At 58.5% G+C, this 21,888-nt stretch overlaps 3 protein-coding genes across 5 annotated transcripts in view; all 3 read right to left on the reverse strand.

Moving 5' to 3' along the window:
- Positions 1–671: 671 nt before the first annotated feature.
- On the reverse strand, positions 672–9,854 carry PLA2G4B (phospholipase A2 group IVB). Its single transcript, XM_007460145.1, has 20 exons — positions 9,755–9,854; positions 8,479–8,551; positions 8,044–8,180; positions 7,823–7,954; positions 7,446–7,486; positions 7,221–7,263; positions 6,890–6,944; positions 6,436–6,566; positions 6,090–6,173; positions 5,753–5,787; positions 4,803–4,938; positions 4,105–4,241; positions 3,633–3,855; positions 3,363–3,480; positions 2,906–3,043; positions 2,619–2,723; positions 2,294–2,473; positions 1,777–1,943; positions 1,004–1,190; positions 672–883 (listed from the first exon to the last, which is right to left on the reverse strand). Exons 1-20 carry the CDS (start codon positions 9,761–9,763, stop codon positions 672–674), a joined length of 2,343 nt encoding a protein of 780 aa, XP_007460207.1. The 5' UTR covers positions 9,764–9,854.
- Positions 9,855–10,863: 1,009 nt separating this feature from the next.
- Positions 10,864–17,601, reverse strand: JMJD7 (jumonji domain containing 7). Its single transcript, XM_007460146.1, has 8 exons — positions 17,524–17,601; positions 13,463–13,616; positions 13,132–13,385; positions 12,735–12,791; positions 12,152–12,247; positions 11,850–11,926; positions 11,467–11,626; positions 10,864–11,375 (listed from the first exon to the last, which is right to left on the reverse strand). Exons 1-8 carry the CDS (start codon positions 17,585–17,587, stop codon positions 11,287–11,289), a joined length of 951 nt encoding a protein of 316 aa, XP_007460208.1. The 5' UTR covers positions 17,588–17,601; the 3' UTR covers positions 10,864–11,286.
- A 2,297-nt stretch (positions 17,602–19,898) lies between these two features.
- MAPKBP1 (mitogen-activated protein kinase binding protein 1) overlaps positions 19,899–21,888 on the reverse strand; it is a 49,027-nt gene continuing 47,037 nt past the window's right edge. For 2 of the 3 annotated variants that reach the window (XM_007460148.1, XM_007460147.1), the window contains 3 exons: positions 21,269–21,865; positions 20,744–20,829; positions 19,899–20,126 (listed from right to left, as the gene is read on the reverse strand). In XM_007460148.1, the coding sequence (XP_007460210.1) occupies positions 19,899–20,126; positions 20,744–20,829; positions 21,269–21,865 (911 nt within the window). The remainder of the gene's footprint in view (positions 20,127–20,743; positions 20,830–21,268; positions 21,866–21,888) is intronic. The other variant, XM_007460149.1, reaches the window with a different exon arrangement.

Below are 21,888 nucleotides of genomic sequence, written 5' to 3' on the forward strand. Positions count from 1 at the left end.
CCCCCCCCAGGCTAAAGTGGCCACCTCTCTGCTTGGAGAGAGTGGGCCGGAGTGGAGTCGACACTGCCATGAGCTCACAGCCTGCTCTTCAGGGGAAGCCCAAGCTGACTTGCCAGCTCTGTAAGGTACCTGGGGAGAGGTTTTGTTTCCTAAACCAGTCCTTGCCCTGGGTAACCAAGAGGTGGGATGACCTGTCCCTTCTTGGAAGCAATGACAGTAATCTCCATAATGCCTCACGTTTGTACGGGCCTCTGTAATACATAAAATGCTCTATTTGTTTCACTCTGTACAGCTACTCAAGGTAGCAAGGCAGGCAAAGGACACTCAGGTCACGGGGTTTTGTGTGCGTACACAAATCTGGCCCAGACTGCCCCACTTACCCTCGCTGCCACAGAACCTCCGAATCTTCTCCAGCCACATCATGGAGACGAGGTTCCAGCCCCTGTTTAAAACCCTCAACCTACCCCAGGGTGTCCGTGGCAGGGGTGCTGGGCACCTTCGTGAGCCCCTCAGAGGGCTGGCGACCACGACTGGGCCGTCCAAACTGCCAGAGGCTCTGAACGTGGTGATGACGGTCTCCACCCCAACTCAACTGGAGCAGCAAGGCGGCCAAGAAGGGAGCCTGAAAAAGTCAGGGGCCGTGGGGCTGGGGCGTGGCATCCTCCCGCCCATCACTCGGCCCGGCGCTGCTTGCGCCGCCGCACAGCCTCACGCAGGGCCTCCAGCAGCTGCTCCTGGTTGTTGCAGATGTTGTAGTGCGTCAGGTGGAGCAGCTTGTCCACGTCCTCCCGGCTGTAAGTCACCTTCAAGTAGTGGTAGGGGGAGTCGGATGAAGACAGGTTCACCTCCCCGGCCTCCTGCGCCTCGGCCGTCCGCCGGACCCCTGTGGAGAGAGTGCAGGCCAGCCACGGGAGGCAACCTCACTGGGGATGGAGGGCGGGTTTGGGGTCACCTGGGTGGAGGCCTAGAGGATAGAGGAGGGCTCCAGAGGATGGTGGCTCACCTGGGGCTGAGTACTCCCGGAAGGAGGCATTGACCAGCGGGAAGTGCAGCACGGCAGGGGCGTCAGGGCGGGCAGGGTCTGAGAAGAGGTGGCACTCCCGGGGCTGGCGCTGCTCCTCGGGGCTGGGTGAGATGGACGGGAATGGGATGCCCTGCTCCTGGCAGAACCGATCCAGGAGCTGCAGCTGCTGCAGGGTGGGCAGAAGAGGCACCAGCGGGATGGGCCCATGGGCTCCCAGTGTCCTCCACGCTGGACTGACCGAACGTGGAGGTCTGCTAAGACGCAGGACTGAGTGCCCAGATGCCAAGCCAGACGCTAGTGGACCCAACAGGCCAGGCTTGGTCAATGTTCTAAACCTGGCAGCCCTTCTATGGCAGCCCCTTTGGTGTCAACGGAGCCGGGCTGCTAACAACTCCCAGGTGCTGCAACTGGGAGACAAAATCCTTCACGGGACCAACACAGAAACTCAAAGCAAGGAGTCCCAGGGGGTCAGGACCAAACAGGGTGCAGGTACGTTTAAAATAAAATACATTTTAAAACACTGCCAGCTTCCCATCACGCCAACTTCCTGAGCAGAGTAAGTTCCCCTGGGGGAGAGTTCACAGAATCCACAGCCTTTCATTCACAGCGTCGCTGTCACAGCCCCTAAGGGAAGCTGTCCCAGAAACCAGACTCCAAAGCGGATCTCTCCAGAGTCAGGAATGTCAGGCCAGCTGAGGCCAGGCCTGGCATTGCCCGCCCCCCACCCCCCGCCAAGCCTGCCCGATGCCCACCTGAAAGGCTCCATGGAGGTTGTAATCCAGCGACAGGATGAGGTCCACGTCCCGTGTGGGCCGCAGGAGGGGTGGGCAGCTGGTGTTGACAAGGTAGCCAACATCCAACAGGCAAAGGAAGGGTTCTGCAGGTGTCAGCTGGTTGGGGAGGCCATCCAGTTTGGTGGCTGGAAAGGTGGGGGCGGGGATCGGGTGGAGAGCAGCTGTCACTGGTGCTAAAGGCACCAGCCCCTCCAGCCTAATGCCAGCTCCTTGCTGCTTTAGAAGGAGGCTCCGCCATCCGGCTCCTGCCCTCTCCTGCCAAAGCAGCACCTCAACTCCTGAGGCTCCACAGATGGGCCCTGACCCCAACGTAAGGAGAGGAAAAGGGGCTCCTGCTCCAAGCCACGCAGAGAACTGAACTCAAACGAATTGGGGCCAAGGGATTGGACAGTGCAGATGTCTGGACCAGGGACCCAAGGCTCAGGTGGCCATGGGAAGAGTTTGGGGAGCTGGGAGCGGGGGAGAAAAGCAATACCTTTCCAGGCAGAGAAGTGAGGATGCTGGAAATAGTCCTTGTGGAAAGAGAGGCCACGGAGGAAATTGTGGGTGGCCTCGGCAAGTGGACGCCATGTCAGAAGGTCAGTGAAGAACTCAGCTATTCTGCTGGCCACTGTGGGAGGCTCTTCTATATTCAGAAGGGGGACCTGCTCCTTGTCTGCAGTCAAGGACGGGGGAAACGGGGACCCTTTATTCCAGCCTCTGTGGACTCACAAAGGAGGAGAGAGCCACCCCGCGCTCCCCACATACAGCCCCATTGGCTGCCTCTCCCATCCTTCCCGGGGAAGAGCCCGGTCGCCTACCCAGGCTGGCCTGGGCCTGTGCCCAGTGGTCCCAGAACTGGCTGGGCTCGGAGGACCAATACAAGCTGTCCTGGAGGCTCGCTGCGTACAGGTTGCTCCAGATGCCTGAGGAGGAGATCCGAGAGAGAGAGAGAGTCCCCCACCTCACCACACCCAGACCCTTCCCCACAGCCCATCGGGGACCAGGACACGTCTCAGTCACGGAGCTGGGACAGTTGAGCCCACCACCGCGCCCAGGCCCCTTCTCCCCACAACCCTAGCTTCTCCCACCTCCCAGACCCGCTCACCTTCCAGGAAGCAGATGCGGGACTCAGGAAGCCGCTTTGTCAGGCGCCCCATGAAGAACTCGGAGCCGAAGAGCTCAGAGGGGATGAAGGCGCCGTACTTGGGAAAGCCGACCTCATAGGGGGAGAACTCACACCACTCTGTGAAGAGCCACACAGCCTCACCATGGGGCCCATGGCCTGAGGCCCCTCGGGCACCAAGGCACCCACCAGGAGCCTCGCGTCAGGCAGCCTCGTGCTCAGGAGGCTCAGCCTTGTTGCTGGCACCCTGAGCGTGGGACCCACGGCCCTTGCCCCCATCCCAAAGCCTGAGTGACTCGGATAGGATGACAGGCTCTGGAAAGCACGGGACCTGGCCCAGAAAAGGCGGGGGTGTTAACACCCACCTTCACACACAGGCCTGGCTACCTGTCACCCCAACAACTGTGAGAGCACAGGTCACGGTTCTGGAGCTACTCACCCCCAAATTCAAAGGTAGTCAGGTTCCGTTCTTTGGTATTGAGAGCACAGTAGATGGGCAGAGGGTTCTGGCCACGGCTCAGGGCCTCCCGCTGGTCTGAGAGTTTGTGGTCGTGAGGCTGAGGGAAGGTAGGGCGAGCCTAAAGCCAGGGCTTCCTGGGGACTTTCCCAGCCGCCGCGGCCCAGGGCCACTCCCCATCTCTGGACCTCACCCTGGCTTTGGCTGCCCCCATCCACCCTCACCAGCCCCACTCCGCCCCCCTCCCCACACCTCGTCATGCAACAGCGCCTCGTTGATGAGGCCCCACAGGGTGGTGAAGCAGGTCGGGTGGCCCAGGCATGCACGCTCAGCCAGCTCCTGCCGGTACCGCCACAGCTGGCTGGGGGCCAGCACGCCCAGCTTGCTCTTGGTCACCTGTGTCTTCAGTGACTGGATGGGCCCTGCCAGGTCCTTCTGAGACCACTCTGGGTCCTCATAGAGGTTGGCCAAAGCCCTGGGAAAAGCCAAAGCCAGGGGGATTGTCACTCAAGGACCTCCATCACATGCCTTGGGCTCGCTCTCTCTGCTAGGACAATGGCCCAAAAGACACCTTCCAGGGTCCCCTTGAGCACCTTTCTCTCTGGCACGTGCATTCTCCCACCCCTTCCAGTTTGGTCAGAGAGGCCGGTGGAGTCAGCCTTACCACCACACCCTCCTATCACAACCCAACTAGCCACGCCCGGGCTCCTACACTCATGCTCACCAGGTGGAGCCCGAGGCCCCTGTGATGCAGGAGATGCAATCCAAGAGGCCCAGCTCCTTCAGGCCAGCCAGCTGCCCATACAGGGAAGTCATGGCCCGGATCCCACCACCCGTGGCCATAACAGCTACCACTGGGATCTGGAAGAGAGAACAGCCAGGCTTGGAGGGGCCTTAGGGAAGGGGAAGGCCAAGCCACAGGTAGAAGAGGTAGCAAGCCAAGTGCCCACTCAGCTCACCCACAGCTAAGGCTAGTCAAGATCTGATCAGGGCTCTTGGGACCAGTTCTAGTCAGGTCTGCTGAGGAAGGTCTAGTCAGAAGTAGCCTTGCAAGAGTCAGCCTTGTCTGGTTTTAAGAACTCCAAGAGAAATCGATAAGTTCCAAGCCTCATCTCCTCACCTCTAGCCCCTAAGGAGTCTGGTGATTGCTTTCTTGAAGCCCCAGGGCCACCTCAAAAGTCTCCCACATGGCCACCTCTCTCCCTCTTTCTAGGAGAGGTGGAATCCCTAGAGGATGCCCCAGGCCTCATGCACCGCTCTGCATCTGATGTGATCAAGCCCCTGACAACAGCAAGGGAGAGGGAAGCAGAGCAGGGTCCAAGGCTGGCTCGGCACCAGTTCTGGTCTGGTTAGGGCACAACCAGTCCCAGCATCCAGCACTGAACCCGAGGACGCCCACCCAATCCAGCCCAGTCCCCAGACCTCATCCTCCTGCAGGTCTCCATCCAGCTGCAGGGCCCGCTTCAGGGCCTTGGCCACCACCTGCTTCCTCCTGCTCAAGAAGGCCCGCTCCTCGGCACAGGGCCCGCAGTCCAGCCGCACCGCCAGCTCTCTCAGTCTGGGTGGGAAAGAAGGGACCATGAGGCAGCTCCCGGCCTCATCGGAGAAAGAGAAGCTGGCTGGCCTGCCTGCCCCGGGAAGCCAGCCGCCACCCTTCTCTTCTCTCCTCTCCTCTCTCCAACCCTCGCCCCAGCTCGTGTCCTCATTGACGTGTGACGTGTGGACGTGAGGGGGAGAAGGTGAACCCAGACCCTGGCGGGGACACCCTTGGGGAAGCAGCACAGCGGATTCACAGGACCAGGAAAGCGGTGACTGAAGAGGCTCCAGGGGGAGACCCAACGCCATCGATCCACTTCCTCCTCTCAGCCTCTCTCCCTCACCCACCCAGAAATGACTCTGAAGGGGACAGGAATGGTGCTCCCGCCTCTTCATGGTGGGGAGCTAGCCCCCCAGGCATGTGCAGGGCCAGTGTAGGCGGCTCCTCCCATCTCCTGAGGGTTAACTGAGGCCCCGAAGGGGCGCGACTGCACTCCTCTTGGTTTCCTTGCCCCCTCTGTGCCTCTAACCACTGTTCCACCTTCCACCTGCTTTTCCAGCCAAACATTTATCAAGTGCCTCCCAAGTGCCAGGATCTGGGCTAGACACACACCCCTCTGAACCAGGAACGCATGTAAAAAGTTAACAGGAAGAGCCTTCATCTGCCAAGGCTCCAGCACCTCAGGCCCCACCCTGGAAGCAAACCCCTGAGCATCTCAGAGAGGATTCACGGTGGCCGAGCCTGCTAGGGGCCGCCCCGTGCCTGCTCATTTCTCCAGGCTGAGTGCCCACTGCTGTCCCCCGTGACCTTTCCCAGTGCTCAGCCGGCCTCTCACCCTTCTTTTTTCAGCTCCACCTTCATCAGGGGCTCCTGAAAACCATGAAGCCTCCAGTCACAAAGATGGGACACCCCGTTTCCTTCAACCCAGCCCAAGCCACGTCCCATGACAGCCCCATGCTCCCTTGGGCCCCAGCCATCTCCACCGGGGCCAGGCCTGAGGCCTGAAGACAGGGATGCTCAGAGGACACCTCTCCCCAGAGCCTGGCCTGGCATTTGTCCAGGGCCTGGCCCAAGGACAGAAGCCGCTAGAGAAGCAGGCCAGCCCTTCAAGGCCTGGGGCCTGGGCCCACCCTGCCCGTGCATCTGGCTTTCTTCCTCTGGGTGACCAGTACCTGGGATGTAGGGAAGACAAGTCTCACCACTTGGTCAGAGGGCAGTGCCCTCAGAGGCACCTGCAGCTGCTCTTGGGGCGCATCCTGCAGGAAGGATGAAGAGGACCTAAGATTCTCCACCTCTCCATTCCAGCAAAGCCTCACCAATTGCCCCGGGAGTGACAGAGAAGTAGCCGGAAGGGGGACAGGAGGCTGAGGTCAACCCCACACTTCCCAGAATGCCTGATGCTGCCAGGGAGTGATGGGGAGGGGGCTCGGGGTGAGCAGAGGAACAGGCTGGCAGGAGGTGCCGAGGGAAGCAGGGTGGAGGGCTCTGCGGGCCTCAGTGCCCGGGACGTCCCACTACCTGCAGGTGAACACTCAGCTCCTGCTCCCAGCAGGCCGGCCAATGGAAGCGGAAGGAGCCAGCGCCCACGGAGGCCTCCTGCGGACCCTCACAGGACCCGGGAACCACAAGCTGAACTCTGCCCTCCGACCCTGGAAAGAGGAACCAGAGCAGAGAGGCTGGGAATGGGATCTCAGCCCAGAGAGGCCCCTGTCTTGCCTAAGGAGCCTGGGGGACAGGGCACCCGCCCCCGGAATTAAATGGAGGTCTGGCTTAGACCTAGGCTGGGAGATGGGGTCCCACCACAGCCCCTCTGAGGACTAAAGGGAAAAGCCCCAGCATGGATTCGTCCCCTCACCCCTGCTCCTGGCTGAGAGCTGGGGGCAGCTAGTGCAAGGTTCCCTCCAGGGTCCCCTTAGAAAGGGGAAGACAAGGGCTGAGAGACGGCAGCTATCCCAGTGGTTCGGGGACTCACCCTGCTGGCCCCCGGCCTTCTCCAGTCGAACATGCAAGCAGGAGAGCTCCCGGGCCTGGGTCATTAAGAGAGCCCCTCAGACTCGAGCCCCTCCCCTGCTGGAGATGCCACCCTCCCAACACCCTGGTTCTTGCTCCTCAGCACCTTTTTACCTTGGCCCTGAGTCACCAAACATTTGCTTGGGGTTGTAGCCTCTGGAACTAAAATCCCAGCCGCCCCTGCCCCCACCCCCACCCCAGCAACAGCGCTACCCGACCCCCATGGTGGGCCCAAGCTTCAGGCCCGGGGAGAAGGGTGAGCACAGGGCACGAGGGAGGGGTTCCAGACTCACCACCAGGATGCCATTACTGACGAGGCGCTCAGCACAGTCGGTCCTGGAAAGAGCCCCCGGTGACCCTTACCGAGAATCCAGGTTCCCATCCCCCAAGGAGGTCTGGGCTTTCCTCCTCCACCCCTGATGCCTCCCAGGGAAGGGTGTCAGCTCTGGGTGCGCTGGGCTCTGTCCTTCCCAGAAGGAATCACTCCCACCCGGGAACTGCCCCATGGCCCGACTTACAGATTCTGCAGCCGAAATTCAACTTCCAGCTGCTCCTTGCCCTGTAGAGAGAAAGAAGCAAGTTATAAATGGTGAGGAGTACGTGTGTGTGTAGGTCCCAACCCAGACACCTGGGCAGCTGCGGTCCCAGTGGTGAGGAGAGCCACTGTCCACCCTCCTTGGACTGCTCCAAGAAAGCTGCCCTTGGCTTAGGGGACAAGACAGAGGGTCAGGGACAGGACTGCTCTTTGGTGGACAGTAGCTCCTCGCTGACAGAGGCCTCTGGGATGCCAGGGAAGCCTGGGCCACTCACTGGAGAAGAAAGCCATGCACCTGGCTACCCTCCAAATCATCCCCTCCCCACGCTGAAGCCCTCCGCTGCCTGCACACAGCCTTGCCTGAGGGCTCAGTGAGAAGCTCTCACGCCAGGGCTCCCCAGCCTGCAAAGTCCCCACGTCAAACAGCACCGACAACAGAGGGTCATCCTTGGTCAGAAGGTCCTGGTCAAAGACTTTGAATTGCACGATGTTCTGAAAGGGGAACAAAGTGAGGGGGCTGCAGGAAGAAGGGGTGGGGCAAGGGTGGGTCAGGGAGCAGGGCCAGGCTGATGCCCACCCACCTTGAGCTGGCTGTGGATTCGGAAGTGAAAGCTCTGATTCCAGATGGGGTTTCTGCTGTTCTTGACCACGCGCGTCTGGAGCTGGGGGCTGGAGGCCGAGGGCAGCCACAGAGTCACGTAGCAGTCAGAGGGGGTCACTATGGGAAGCAAGAAGGAGCGCCCAGTGCTGGCCAAGAGCCCTTCCCAGCCCAGCCGCCCAGAGCCCACGTCCTTCCATCACAGGCAGCCCCAGGAGACCTAGAGACCCAGGGAATGGGGTTGGGTCAAGAGGCAGGAGGTGCAGGCCTGACCTCGACGTTCCATTCACTACCTCCTCTCAGCACCCTCTCTGGGACCCGCCACACGCCCAGCCCTACTCGCATCTCTTCCCACTGTCCTGCCCCCCACTCTGAAGCCAGCTGCAGAACCACTGCCCTCTCTGGGCCCAGCACTCACCTAGGTCCTTGGAGGGCAGGCCACGGGCCTGCAGGACATGAATGCTGAGCAAGCAGGTCCCAGGCACCTTTGCCTACAGAGGAGAGAGAGAAACAGGCTTACTACAGGCTGATGGGCCCAAAGGGGAGGCTGGGGTGACACCCTGAGGCCTAGTCCTGAACCAAAAGGACCAGCCCTGCCCAGCCACAGGCCTGTCCTCCACCCACCAGAGTCCTGAGCCAAAAGGCGGCTGTGGTATCCCCTGATGACGCCTACCTACACTTACACAACATGCTGTACCGGTTCTGGTCCAAAGGCCTCATTGTAGATTAACTCAATTTAATCATACAACCACCCTATGCACGAGGACTACTTATTATGACCAATCCCACAAGGAAACAGAGGCACAGAAAGGCTAAGTAGTTGCTTGCCCGAGACCCAGGGCCAGGATTGGAGCAGGCTAGCTCGACTTGTGCTCTCAACTCCCACACCTACCTGCTTCCAGTTCCTGGTACAGTATATTTTTACTCCTTCCACCCCACAACCCTGGCTCCCCTTTACTAAGCAGCCTTGAGGCTGGTCTTGGGTGGCGGGGGGGACCCCAGGGCAGCAAAGGGGGTGTCGATATAAGGCTACAGAGGGAAGGGAAGAGGTATGTCAGGACCCCGGTTGTCCTTGGTCCCCCTGGTTGAGCTGCTTCCCACACTCTGCATCCCTGGCCACAAGACAATTCTGGAAATGGGCTCTCCACTAGGCTAGGGACAGCAATTATCAGCTCAGACCACCCACTGGTTGTCCAGTCTTCCAGGCCCTACAGGATCAGGATAAAGACGATCCCCAGGTGGCCCCATCCAAACCCACGGCCTTGGGTATGGGGATGTAGACCCTGTGCTAATCGATACTTCCTTTTGGCCATCAGCCCTGCTTCAGATGGAATGGAGTCCAGGGGCAAAGCTGGAAAAGGTCATCCGTCACCGTCAGCCCTGGGGCTCCCCACACCCTAAGCAACTGAGTCAGAAAGAACACAGGAGCGGCCATTTCCTCTGGGGCCCCAGGACGGCAGCTGGGAGCCTGAGTTCTCAGGGCCCAAATCCATGGTGCCAGGGAGCTCTGCCTAGAGCCCATTTCTAGCGCAGGAAAAACACAGAATGATCCTCCTTCCCAAGACCCTGTCTCTTCCCTGGCTTCTGCTCCCTGGCCCTGTCCAGGGCCAGCAAACACCTGGAGAAGCCCATAGCTCCCTCAAGAAACAGCATTAACCAGGCCCCGCAGGGACCAGTGCCCTAGCAGGTCTTACCAGAGCCATGAGGCAGAGAGTCCTCGGGAGGAAGGAATGACGGGCAGCACCTGCAGGACTGAGGACTGTCAGCTTTCTCACCCAGAGCCAGGGATGTCCCAGCAGGCCCCAAGCTCCTCCCTGGTTCCTGCCCACTGCTTCAGCTCCACCTGAGCCCCAACCCCCGTCCCGGACCAGCCGCCCGTCCAGGAGACGAGACACCTTAAGCCCACACAGAGCCACTGACATCCTCGTGATGGGGGCTCAGCACCCCCAGAGACCCATCCTCTCCAGCCACCGCCCGCTGGGCCCCACAGCCCTGCTCTCCCTGCCTGGACCTCGAGGAGGGGCCCCCAGGAGAGCTTGCTGTCAGCAGCTGAGCAAGAGGCCGCGGGGGTCTGGCTGGGGTCGCAGCTGAAGGGGCTGCTGAGGTCTGGAAGGCAGGGAGCGGGCCCCAGAGCGGCAGCAAACCCGCGAGCCGCATCCCACAGCCTCCTGGTGCCAACGTGACAGAACCGCCCAGTCTTCACTGAAGTGCTTGGCCAACCTGAGGGGAGCACCCCGGGCCCCAGCATGAGCCGGCAGGGCTGTGGCTTGTTCTGTGAAACAGCCCTTCAAAACCACGTGCCGGGCTGCCTCCACCTTGGAGCTGGGTGCTGGGTGGCCGCCGGGGTAGGGGGCTCTTCCGTCCCCAGGGCCAGGTTGAGGCAAGGGGGCGGGGTGGGGACAGTGAGTGTAGAGACCCATGAGGGACAGGGGTTTCTGTCCCTTCCTATCTGTGCCTGCTGTGAGGGAAACAAGGGCGACCCTTAGGGAACAAGACCCCACCAGCTGCCGTGGAGCTGAAGGAGGATAGCAAACAAGGCCAGAGCGAAGCTAGCGAGAGCTTCACAAGCCCTGCGTCAACGAGCTCCGTGCCACAGAGTGACAAAGCTGAGGTCGGCCTGCTTGCCCCAGAGAGGCTGTGACGGTGGCCGGGGACAGAGAGGTCTCGGCTGCAGAGATCTCCTCAGGCCCCGGCCTGGACCCAGTCCTCACCCCCAAGCAGGGTCACCCTGAAATGTCTACCTGAACCTTCCAGCCCTCACCAGACCACGGAAGGCAATCGCGAGGGAGCCTTAGCACATACGTGAATCACAGCCGCCTTTTATTGAACGCTTCCTCCGCGCCAGGCCGGTGCCATCCTTACAGATACCACCCCCCAACACGCCATGAGGTAGGAACCATTGTTATCTCTGTTTTACAGACAGCACACTGAGGCTGTGAGGCAGTAACTCGCCCAAGGTCACGGCGCTGGTGAGAGGCGGTGCCGCACCTGAACCCCACTTCTCTTCCAGAACAGGCTGCTGCCTCACCTGTGCGCCAGCTTCCTGGGAGCCCACACCCAGACCTGCCTGGTGCCTCCTGGTCCTCCCGATCCTCTGAAGCTGACCCTAATCCCAGCTGGGCCAGCAGCCAGCACCTCTGACTCCAGGTTGCCTCTCGAGGTGACTGGCTCAGGAGCGGCACGCCTTTTCCGTAAGTCGTCCTTGGCGATGTTCAGCAGGGCTCGGTCAGTTGAGGCCTGATGCCTTAGTGAGGGAGTCAAGCAGCTGGAAGTAACTGTACTTGAGGTCATACTCCATGTCGTACCAGAAATTCACTGTGGAGAGAATGGAGACCGGAGCACGAGGGTCCCCCTTCTAACCTAAACTTCCCCATACACACCCCCGGTGAGCTGGGCAGCCCCTCACCGGCCATGCAGCCATGGGACTGCTGGACGTGGTGGAACCACAGGGCGGGCAGATAGAGCATCTCGCCAGTCTGCACGGTGCAGTGAAGGGCCTGGGCCTGACTGTAACTGGGGTACTTGGCCAGATCTGGGGCCAAGGGGTCCAGTGGGATCCAAGGCACCTGGGAACACAGTAGATTCCAGGGAGTAGGCTCAAAGCCCCCAGGCCCTCCAGCTCTGTCCCTGGAGATAAACACCATGGGCCCTGCCCTGCTCGGCACTGGGAGGCCCAGACGTAGGGATTCTTCAGAGCAAAGCACCACCTCCCCATCTCTTTTGTGCCTGTTCCTCAGAGCCCAGGTTCCTTGCCTCCCACCTCCCAGGGCCCAGGAACAAGGCAGACACCTTCTCCATGGCCTCTTCATCCACCATCTTGAATGAGCCCTCTTCGGTTAGCTGGTAGGTTGCCGGCGTGTACAGCTCTGAAGCCAGAGGGAGAAAGTTGTGGGCACCCTCAAAGGGCCTGGAGCTTGCCCACCACTCCCACTTGTTCCCTGGGTGCAGGGGCAAGAGGGCCAGGAGTCCTAGTGCAGTGGAGATGCTGTGTCCACACCTCAGGCCTGGGTCCAGCCCGCCCAGGGCTACCCACTGCCCTCCCTCTACTTTGGGCCACCTGCTCCCCAGCCCCTCCAGGCTGCATCCCCTACCATAGGGGATGAAGGGCCGGTCGCTGGGTGGATGCAGCAGGAAGTGTTTCTCTCCCGAGACCACACAGTAGAGGTTCTCATAGTGGTCCTTATGCACTGCCGACACAGAGGGCCCAGCGGGCAGGGTTAGGAGGGGGCAGACACTCGCACTTGGGGCCCTGCACCCCAAGACAGCTTACGGTGTGACAGAAGAGCACGCAAAGTCAGAGGAGGCTCAGGGGGATGCCAAGGAGAGGAGTCTGGCAGGCATTCGGGCATCTCAGATCTCTGCCTGCCAGGGACCTGACACTTGCCAGGAGGGGAATTCACACAAACAGGGTTCTTCTGAGTCTACCCCTGACATAGCTGGCCTTCAGTGCTTTCTAGGGAACTACAAGAAACAGTGTCCCCCACGTCCAATGCCACGGGCACCTTCGCCCACCTGAGCTGCTGGGGAAGGCCCTCTGTTATGCCTGAGCCCCAGAATCCCAGGAGAAATCTTAGAGATCAACCAGTCCGACTTCCCTGCAGGTCAGCCTTCCACTCTCCGCCTCGCCTTCCCTCCCCACAACCTCCTCCCCACCTTTGTATTCCCGACACCTACATGATGTCACTGCAGCTGCCTCCCCCAGCCAGAAGTTCACAGCATCAGGCATCTTTCCTGTGGGTCAGAGGAAAGAGGGCGAGTTAGGAGAGGCCAGGCTGGGAACTACCACCACACAGTGATGCTGGGCCAGGACCTGGGCGGGGAGCAGAGGGGCCCCAGGGAAATGGCAGGGAGAAGGGGCAGAGGTGGGTGAACATGGCGAGGGGCCTCTGTCCCCTGGAGCAGAAGGAAGGGCAGCCATCTTCAGTAGTTCATCAAAATGAAGTCAAGGCCGAGGGAGCTGACCCCGTGGGGCCAGGAGTGTGGGCCGTCATCAGCAAGGGGAGAGAAGCGGCAAGCGGGGCTGGCTCCCACCTTCCCACTTCTTCCCTGCCCGGGCCCCACCTCCACTCACCCAGCGCCTCAGAGGCCCAGGGCACGTGGGGCTCCAGATCAGGCAACAGCTGGGGCAGCTCGGTGAGCAGGTTGGAGCACTGCTTCTGCACGTAGAGGATCCCGGGGTGTTGTGCTCGGCCCTCCAGCACGTCCAGCACACAGCTCAGGGGCAGGCGGCGCTCGGCAGGCATCACAAAGCGGTCCCCTCGCACGGCATCCGCGTAACCATCTGGGGTCACCGCCACACTCACCTCCGCGGAGCCCGCTGTGGCTCTAGAGGAATGGACGTTCAGTCCAAGCCCAGGTGCCCCAAAGCACCGCCCACACTCTGCGTCCACGGCAGCCCCCACCTGAGGTAGGGGAAGGACCACTTCTGGAGGGCTGGCCAGTGCTGCAGGGCATTTCGGATGATGCAGGGCCTGTTGGGGCAGACCCAGTCACGGTAGAAGCAGAGCGGACCCGGGGGCTTGTCCAGGTAGGGCACAGCAGGAGGCACGCTGAGCTCTAAGAGAAAGAGGCAGAGGAAGGGGGTTGAGGCCAACAGTACTCAGTTGCTGCCCCACGGCCTGCATAAGAGATGCCCTCTCCGGGCAGTTCACTGTGTCACCAGGCGATGCCTATAGGTGACCAAGGACCCTGGACAACCAGAAATAGAAGAATGAGGAGGGAAATTAAAAGGAGAAAGTGTGAAACACCCATAAACACACCAGGATGGGCCCTAAGGGTCCACAGGGCCACGGGCTGCTGCTCAGCACACAACCCAAACCCTCCAGGGGGCCACGTCCGGCCATGCACAGTGAACCCCTGGCTTTCCTACTCTGAAGTAGCCAGCCTCCTGGCATCCAATAGGAAAGGCAGCCATGGAGGCAGTGTTGGGAGCTCCAGAATGAGTAGAGCTGAGGCCCCAAGGCCAACGCTTATATGGGTGGGCCAAGGCTCTGGAGAGCACCTAAAATGTGCTGAGGACTTGGCTGGGCCATCGTGGAGGTATTAAGGGATGATCCGAGCATCATCTCAAGAAGCTTACAACCTAACTGGAGAGACAGGCTGCCACACAAAACCATCGGAAGAAAAGTAAGGGCTGAACTGTCTTTTGGTCTTACCGAACAGCATCACCATCCTCAGACACCCAGGGTTGCCATGTGCATTTGGGCAGATCGTGTGGTGCACCACCTGTGCAGAGGTCAATAGTGGCCCTGTGTCACCCTTAACAAAAATCCCTTCTTATTTATTCATTTATTTTTGGCTACGTTGGGTCTTCGTTGCTATGCGCGGGCTTTCTCTAGTTGCAGTGAGTGGGAACTACTCTTCGTTGCGGTGCGCAGGCTTCTCGTCGCGGTGGCTTCTCTCGTTGCAGGACACGGGCTCTAGGCGCGCGGGCTTCAGTAGTTGTGGCTTGTGAGCTCAGTGGTTGTGGCTTGCGGGCTCTAGAGTGCAGGCTCAGTAGTTGTGGTGCACGGGCTTAGCTGCTCTGAGGCATGTGGGATCTTCCCGGACCAGGACTAGAACCCGTGTCCCCTGCATTGGCAGGCGGATTCTTAACCACTGCGCCACCAGGGAAGCCCCCCAGATCTCTTCTTTTTGACTCTTCTTTCTCTCTCATTCCTGGTATCCTACTGATTACCTCTAAGTCCTGTTGATTCTACCACCTATGTCTCTCAAGCCACACACACCCCTTTCCTCTGCTGGTAACCACATTCAAAGTTAGCTCATTTGGGTCCTCAAATGTCACTTTGAAGAGGCTTCCCTCTCTGGCCACCCTTTTTAAAATTGTAACCTGCCCCCAACGATCTTTATACCCCTTCCCTTCTTATTTTTATCATTTCTCACTATCTAACACACTATATATTTTACTTATTCCATTTGTTTATCGATCTCTCGTTAGAATGTATGCTCCATGAGGGCAGGGATGCTTCTTATTCACTGATGTCCCCCTCCCCAGGACCTAGCACACAGTAGGTGCTCAGTAAATATTTGCTTAATGGTTGAATATAAGTCTCCAAAATCTCCTCGCTGGATGATTGCTGCAGTGAACTAACTGGTTTCCTTGGCCTAATTCCACTCCTTCTCAAAGCATCCCCCACCCCGGCCCAGTCATCTTCCTAAAATACAATCTCATCTTGTCACACCTCTAGTAAAAAGTACTTTGACGGCTTACCACTGCTCCTTACAAAATACAGTCAGCCTTAGCACACACATTCAAGACACTCCGTGATGAGGCCCAACCTACTTTTCCAGTCTGGTTTCCTCCTGTCTGGTGCCTGCCCATCAGCACACACTCTACTCAGGTGGTGCCAAACGTTGTTCCTGCTGCTCACTCACACTGGAATGCCTTATACAGGGCACAGGCTTTGCTGTGTTATTTTCACCCTTGCGGTCTAGCCTGAATGTCTTGGTCCCCAGTGGGGGGTTACTACATCCTATCCCAACAGCCACTGCATTCATTTTCACCTCCAAGGTCACGCTCTCTCTCATAACCGCGTCTCCACGCCGGTCATCTGGGCCTTGCAATCAGCTGGAAAGTGAAATGTCTTTAGATCAAAAATTGAAACTGAGTGGGAAGACCCTGGTGGACCCCCGAAAACTGAAAAGGAAGTATGCTTCCTTCACTGGCTCGAGAGGCAAGATGGAATGTGCCAGGTAGATAAGGGAGCAAGGGCGAGGAATCTGGCAAAGGGCCTTCCCAGTCATGCCAGCCCATCTAAGCAGTCACCTGGTGAGACTCAATAAATCTCCCTGTTATTCTTACTAGGAGTCTTAAAATAAGTAGACACTGCCTTTTTTTTTTTTTTTTTTTTAAACCCTTTGTACTTTCTGTAATTATTTCAGTTTTACTTTTTCACTGTTTAATAGATTTCCTTTAGAGAATGGCCACTATTCCCTCCTGGGGCTTCCGAGTGAGAATTTCAAAACGGATCCAAACAATTCCTCTGGTCCAACAATTCTTCTGCTAGGAATTTAACCAACAAAAACACACATGTGCACAAAGACTCTGCTCCAGGCACACCAGCCTCCTCACTGATCCCTGAACACACCTGGCACACTGCCACCATAGGGCATCTGACCCACGTGCCCTCTCCTGGAAAGCTCTTGTCTCTCAGAGGTCTGCTCGGCTCCCCTGCTCCCCTCCTTCTTCAAGCCAGTGCTCAGATGTCGCCTTATCGAAGAGGCCTACCCTGACCTTCTCATTTCAACTTGTAACCTGCCCTCCACCCCACATCCCGAGCCTCCTCATTCTGCTTTACTTTTTTACCCCAAAGCACTTATTTTCTAACCCATTTTTTTCTACTATGTAATTTACTCATTTAGTGTGCCTATGGTTAATTGTCTCCTCACTTAGAATGTAAGCTCTACAAGGGTAGAGATTTGTTTTGTTCGCTGATGTATCCTAAACATACTGAATGGAGCCTGGCACACTGAAGAGCTTACTGAGTATTGGTTAAACATTCGTTTAAAGTATCGGTTGCAGTATTGAAAACAGTAGATTGGAAATGGCCTAAATGCCTACTAATAGTGGGCTGATTAAATAAATTACAGCATTAGTACACAGCAGAAGTAGAAAAGACTGAAAAAGACTGAAGTAGAGTGATAGGGAACGATTTTCAAGATACACAGTACAGAAGAGTGTGCTTAACAAGCTACCATTTGTCTAAAAAGGGAGATAAAACAGTCATAGGTTTGTGTGTAGATATTAACAGAGTATTTCTGGAAGGATGCATACTGGAGCCTGGAATGGTAGGGAAGCTTACTTTACATAGTGTTGAGTCTGCTGTTTTTTAAACCATGTGCCCATGTCACTATTCAGTGATAAGATACTGCTTAAAAATAGAAAGAAAAAAGGAAGAGAATAAGAGAGAAAAATAAAAACCAAGCAGGGGAAGAGCCAGGGATCTCCAGTACAGCTGCCTCCAGTTCTCCCAAAGCTCTGCAGTGCTCGCAGCTTGGAGGAGTCTTTTCCTGAAGGAAGCGATCCAGCAGGGGTTCAGAGAGGGAGAAACCTTAAAGATTTCACAACAGGGAAGGGTGGGAAGGGCAACAACAGAACGCCCCGAGTATTCGGTGCCGGCTGACGGCGGGAAACACAGAACGCCACCAGAGTAAAGACTGGGCCGGGTCTTGGGAATAATGTGAAGAGTCACCCCAAGAAGCCACGAAAGTGCGGGAACAAGGAAGAGGAGGAGCTGAGGGCCCACCCAGGGGGCTGGGGAACGGGGCTGCAACACACGCCCGATCAGAGAGGGGCCGGGCACCAGTCACGTGCACGAGGTTCCGCACCCCTTGAGGAAAAGAAACACGGTGCATTCTGGTGCCAGTAGCCCAGGAAGAACCAGGGCGCACCTGGTTCTCGGCAAGCCCAGGGCCCCTCCCGCATCTTGTAGTTGCTCTGCGGTCGACGAGCCACCCCACTCACCCCTTGCCGCAGCCGGGAACTCCCGTAACTCCTGTCTCACAGCGTCCAAAGCCGCGTCCGCCATGATGACGCCGCCGCCGCCCCTCCCTCCCTCCCTCTCTCCTTAAGACCTCGCCCCGGGCCCGAGGCCCCGCCCTTCCCTACGGCCTCAAGCCCGGGCTCCCAGCCCTCCCCCACGCCTCGTCCTCCCCCACACTGCCGCTTAAGTCCGCAGCTTCCAACTGCCCACCCCCATACACCCCCAGACGACCACAGATTTTGTATCCACTCGGCGAGAAGCCACGCCTCCTCTCGCCTGCCCCACTCGCTGGCAACCCAGGGTTAGCAAATGATTGTGTTTATTGACGAGTTCATACATCAGTACAAACGGACATGTTAAAAACAGCCTCTGCCCTGTGAGACCGGGGGAGGAGGGTAGCGCCAATGCCTGGACAAAGTATAAAAGTTATAAATAAGGGGCTTTCAAAACGGGGTCAGGGCAGATCTGAACGGGGACGGCAGCCGCTGGTGGCCTCAGACATGCAGAAGGGGGGCGGGCGCTGGCCACGAGACCCCGCACGCTGGGCTGGGGGTAGGGGAAGGGCGGCCACCTTCTCACAAACCTTGGCAGCAGTGTAGCGCCTTTTCCTCATGAGGGACAGACTGGCTGAGGATGGCCAAAAACCCAGCCCAGAGGGCCAGGCCTGAACCCCATTTGCGGTGGACTGCGGCTGGTGTGCGGGTTAGGGGTACGGTGGGAGTGGATTTCTAACTCTGACAAGGGCAGCTGCAGCCCTCCCGGGGCCCACTCTCAGCTGTGAGAGTTCTTGGGCCAGGATGTCTTTGCACGTTGGCCAAGCAGGTGGTGGTAGCAGAGAAGTGAGGGTGAAATAGGTTTCACCTGTTCAGGTGACTGATGCAAACAGAGCTGCGCACCCTTCAGAATCTAATTTCTTGCTAAGCCTCTGCCTACAGAGCCAGCAGAGCCCATATGGAAATGGACTTCTGTGGCCTGGAGCTGTGGTAGAGCTGCCCTGACCGACCTGAGGCAGAGGAAGCAGTAGGGCCTAGAGACACATGTTCTTCACCCCAACTCTTCAACAAGTGCTTCGCTACTTGGTCCTACTCTACTCGCCCACTGTGCCCCAGCTCCTTCCCCTCACCCCTAAAACTGCCCTTCTAATTCTAATCTAGCCCCTGACCTCTGCCACTTACCTGTCCCACCTTCCACCTTTCCAGCGTGTCTCTTGGCCCCTGCTGCAGTCCCACGTGCCTCCCTCTCTTCAACCTCCAGTACCCAGTACCCCTGGGTGCCCAGCACTGCCTTTGAGGCCATCTCACATCAGCTAGGCTGTGGACACTAAGAATCCAGATTTCAGGCTTAGTGTGTTCCTTCCCTTTTCAAGTTCTGTGATAAGAGCCAGGTTGGTGAAGCTAGGGCGGGATGTGAGAGGAAACCAGGTACACAACAGCCAGCCAAGTGCCCTAGCAACAAACACACAACTTTGTGTGTGTGTGTGTGTTTAGGTTTCACCTGTGGCCAAGGTCCTTAGAAGGTGGGCCAGCGCCCTGTAAACTATGAGGGAAGTTCCAACACAGACTTCTGACTGAGCATCACTCAGGATGCAGGGAGAAGGTGGCCTCGGCTCCAGGAGCCTACTGGGGACCAGGGCTGGAGGAGAGGGAAGGCCAAGGGGCTGAGGGAAGGAGGCCAGGGCTTCATGTTTGCCCAGCAGAGGGCTTTACTGTCCTGCAGCAACGTCCCACAGCTGGCTCCACAGTTCCGGCCAGGAGAGGGGGGGGGGGCACAGGAAGAGACAATGCTAGGGCTCTCTTGGAGGGGGAACGGGAGTGGAATGTGGCGGCTCGGGCCTTGATATCAACTCAAGCCTCCTGATGGCTGGGAGTGCTCCAGAGGGCTCTGCCTTCCTGAACTGCCAGCAAGTGGGGAAAACAACCCCTGCTCTGGCAGCCAGGGGAGTGCAGCACCTCTACCCCACTGAATACCCTGTGTGTGCTCCACCCCAGGGAGCTGATCCCTGCAGTAATTTCAAATGGCTTCTCAGAAGGGAGGGCTAGCCTTTCCCGATTTCCCCCAGATGAGGCAGGCTGCCCTCCTACTCCTCACAGCACCAAGATGACAAAGGCCCAAGACCTACCCCTGCGTGAGCCATTGGAGGGGCTGTGGAGGCAGGAGTTCCAAGAAAGTGAGGCAACAGTCAGGGAAATAAATTAATAAATACAGGGACCCCATGAGGAACAGCTGGGAAAGCTGCTTCCCCTCTGAGCACTGATCCCTGCTATCCACTCCAAGCAACCCCACAGGTTTTGATGAGTGGAGGAGGGGCTGCAGTTTGGAATCGAGGGAGCATTCACTTGGGACAGGCTTCTGGAACTCAGAGTCTGCGTTCCATGCGCCGCTCCACGGCTCGAAGCAGCAGCTCTGAGTATTGCTCCAGCAGGGCCTGTGTCTGCTCGGCACCCGCGGCCCCAGGGCTCCCGCCTGGGCTGGACAACACGGCCCCGGCCAGGGCCTCTAGCTCCTGCCGCACGGAGGAGAAGGTGTTTCTGAGGAGCTGGGTGATGCGACTTTGCTCTGCTGAGGGTGTCTTGCAGCTGGCCACCTGCAACAGGACCCCGGAAGTGAGGTGGGGGAACAGTGGAGGGGACTGTCAATGGATGTAGAAAAGGGAGGGGCCCTGCCGGTGTCCAGCCTGCCCCAAAGAAGGGACTGCATGCCCTGCTAGGTGTGGCTGGGAGTTGCACACTCCAAGACCAGCAAGTATGACCAGAGGCTAGGGGACGGAGGCAGACCCTGGGGGGTGACTGTCAGATCTGGCACCGTCTACATCTTGTTAGCAACTCCTCTTTCAAATCTTGGCCCCTGCTGGACTGTCCCCTATGTTTAGGGTGGCCAAGTCAGTTTTGAATATGAAAAGGGATACTACTAATAATTATACTTGGACAACAGGCATAAGCTGCACGGTCCTAAGCAAACTAGGACACGTGGGCTCTCTACACCTCACCCTCCTGTCTGAGGATGTCTCCAGCTGTTAGCCAGAAATGACCCATACGTGCTCAGTTCACGAGGCCTGGCCTGGCTTCTAACCCACTCACCTACTCAGAATGTTCCTAACTGCTCCACCCACCCATCGGTGCAAGAGCCTTATCATTATGTTCCAGATACTCAGCTAGCACTCCTGACCTGCTGTCTTCCTGCCGGGGGGTACCCAACACGTACCAAGTGGTAGAGCTGCACGGCCTGGCGCACACTGCCCTGGAGCTCTGCCACAAGCTGTTCACACTGCTCCAGGCTCACGGCTGGTTCTGGGAGGGACAGACAGCTCAGTAAGACCCAGCAAAGCTGCTCCTTTGGGCCTCCCCACCCAGGGGTCACTCAGAGGAAGAGAGGCCTACCCCCAGCCCACCCAGCATCGCATGCCCTCAGTCCCTTCCTCTTGCCTCCTTCCTTCCCGACACCCTCCCAACACCACCCAGGAAACAAGATCCAGAGGAAAGGGCCAGCTCCAGCTCCAGTCCCAGGGGCCGGAAGGCACTGAAGGGGCAAGTGGGTCATAGGGAGATCATGAAGGTCAGCAGGAGTGTCTCACCATCAGGGGTGTGACTTAATGGACCGAAACAGGAGCAGACAGGACGAAATACGCCAGAGGCTGGATGCACAGAAATGGGATGGAGCCAGAGACTGGCCAACAGACACGGGAGAGAGAGGACGGGGCAGGAGATGAGAGCTGGGAGCTGTGCACACCTGAGTCCCGGCTCCGGGCTGCCCCCAGCCTGGTGCGTTCCACAGGGCTGGGAGTCTTCTCAGGGGGTGGGGACTGCAGGCTCTCAGGGCCTCGGAGGAGGCTGCTGACCGGCAGCTGCTGGGCATGGGGACTGTTGGGCCCAGGCTGAGCCTGGCCCTCGGTCCTAGGCTTGGGAGTGGCACCCTCCCCCAAACAGGCCCGTCTCTCAGATGTACTGTGAGCCTTCGCTAGGCCCGCTGCGGGGCCAGGCTGTTCTGCCTCACCAGGGGCCTGGCCCTTGGTAGCAGGTGAGAATGTGGCCAGGGTAGGGCGATCGGGCAGTGGCTTTGGGATATCCAGGACCAGGTGAGCCCGGCTGGGCAGGGCCAGCTTGCTGAGTGGTGAGACTCGGATGGGGGCAGGAGCTTGAGGTTCGGCAGCCAGGCCCAGGTTCTCCCCAACAGAGATGCTGCGGGATATCTTGGCCATGGAACTGGTGGTGGGGTTCTGGTAGGAGTGGGGTTGAGACAGACGGCTGTCAGCTTGGGGCAGGGAGCACAGGCGCCCCTGGGCCTCCATCTCCTGTAAGAGCAACGGGCCTGGTGGAGGGGCCTCATCTGCAGGGGAGACAGAGACATAC

This window comes from Lipotes vexillifer, unplaced genomic scaffold (genome assembly GCF_000442215.2).
Source record: "Lipotes vexillifer unplaced genomic scaffold, Lipotes_vexillifer_v1.1 scaffold408, whole genome shotgun sequence".
Taxonomy (NCBI): domain Eukaryota; kingdom Metazoa; phylum Chordata; class Mammalia; order Artiodactyla; family Lipotidae; genus Lipotes; species Lipotes vexillifer.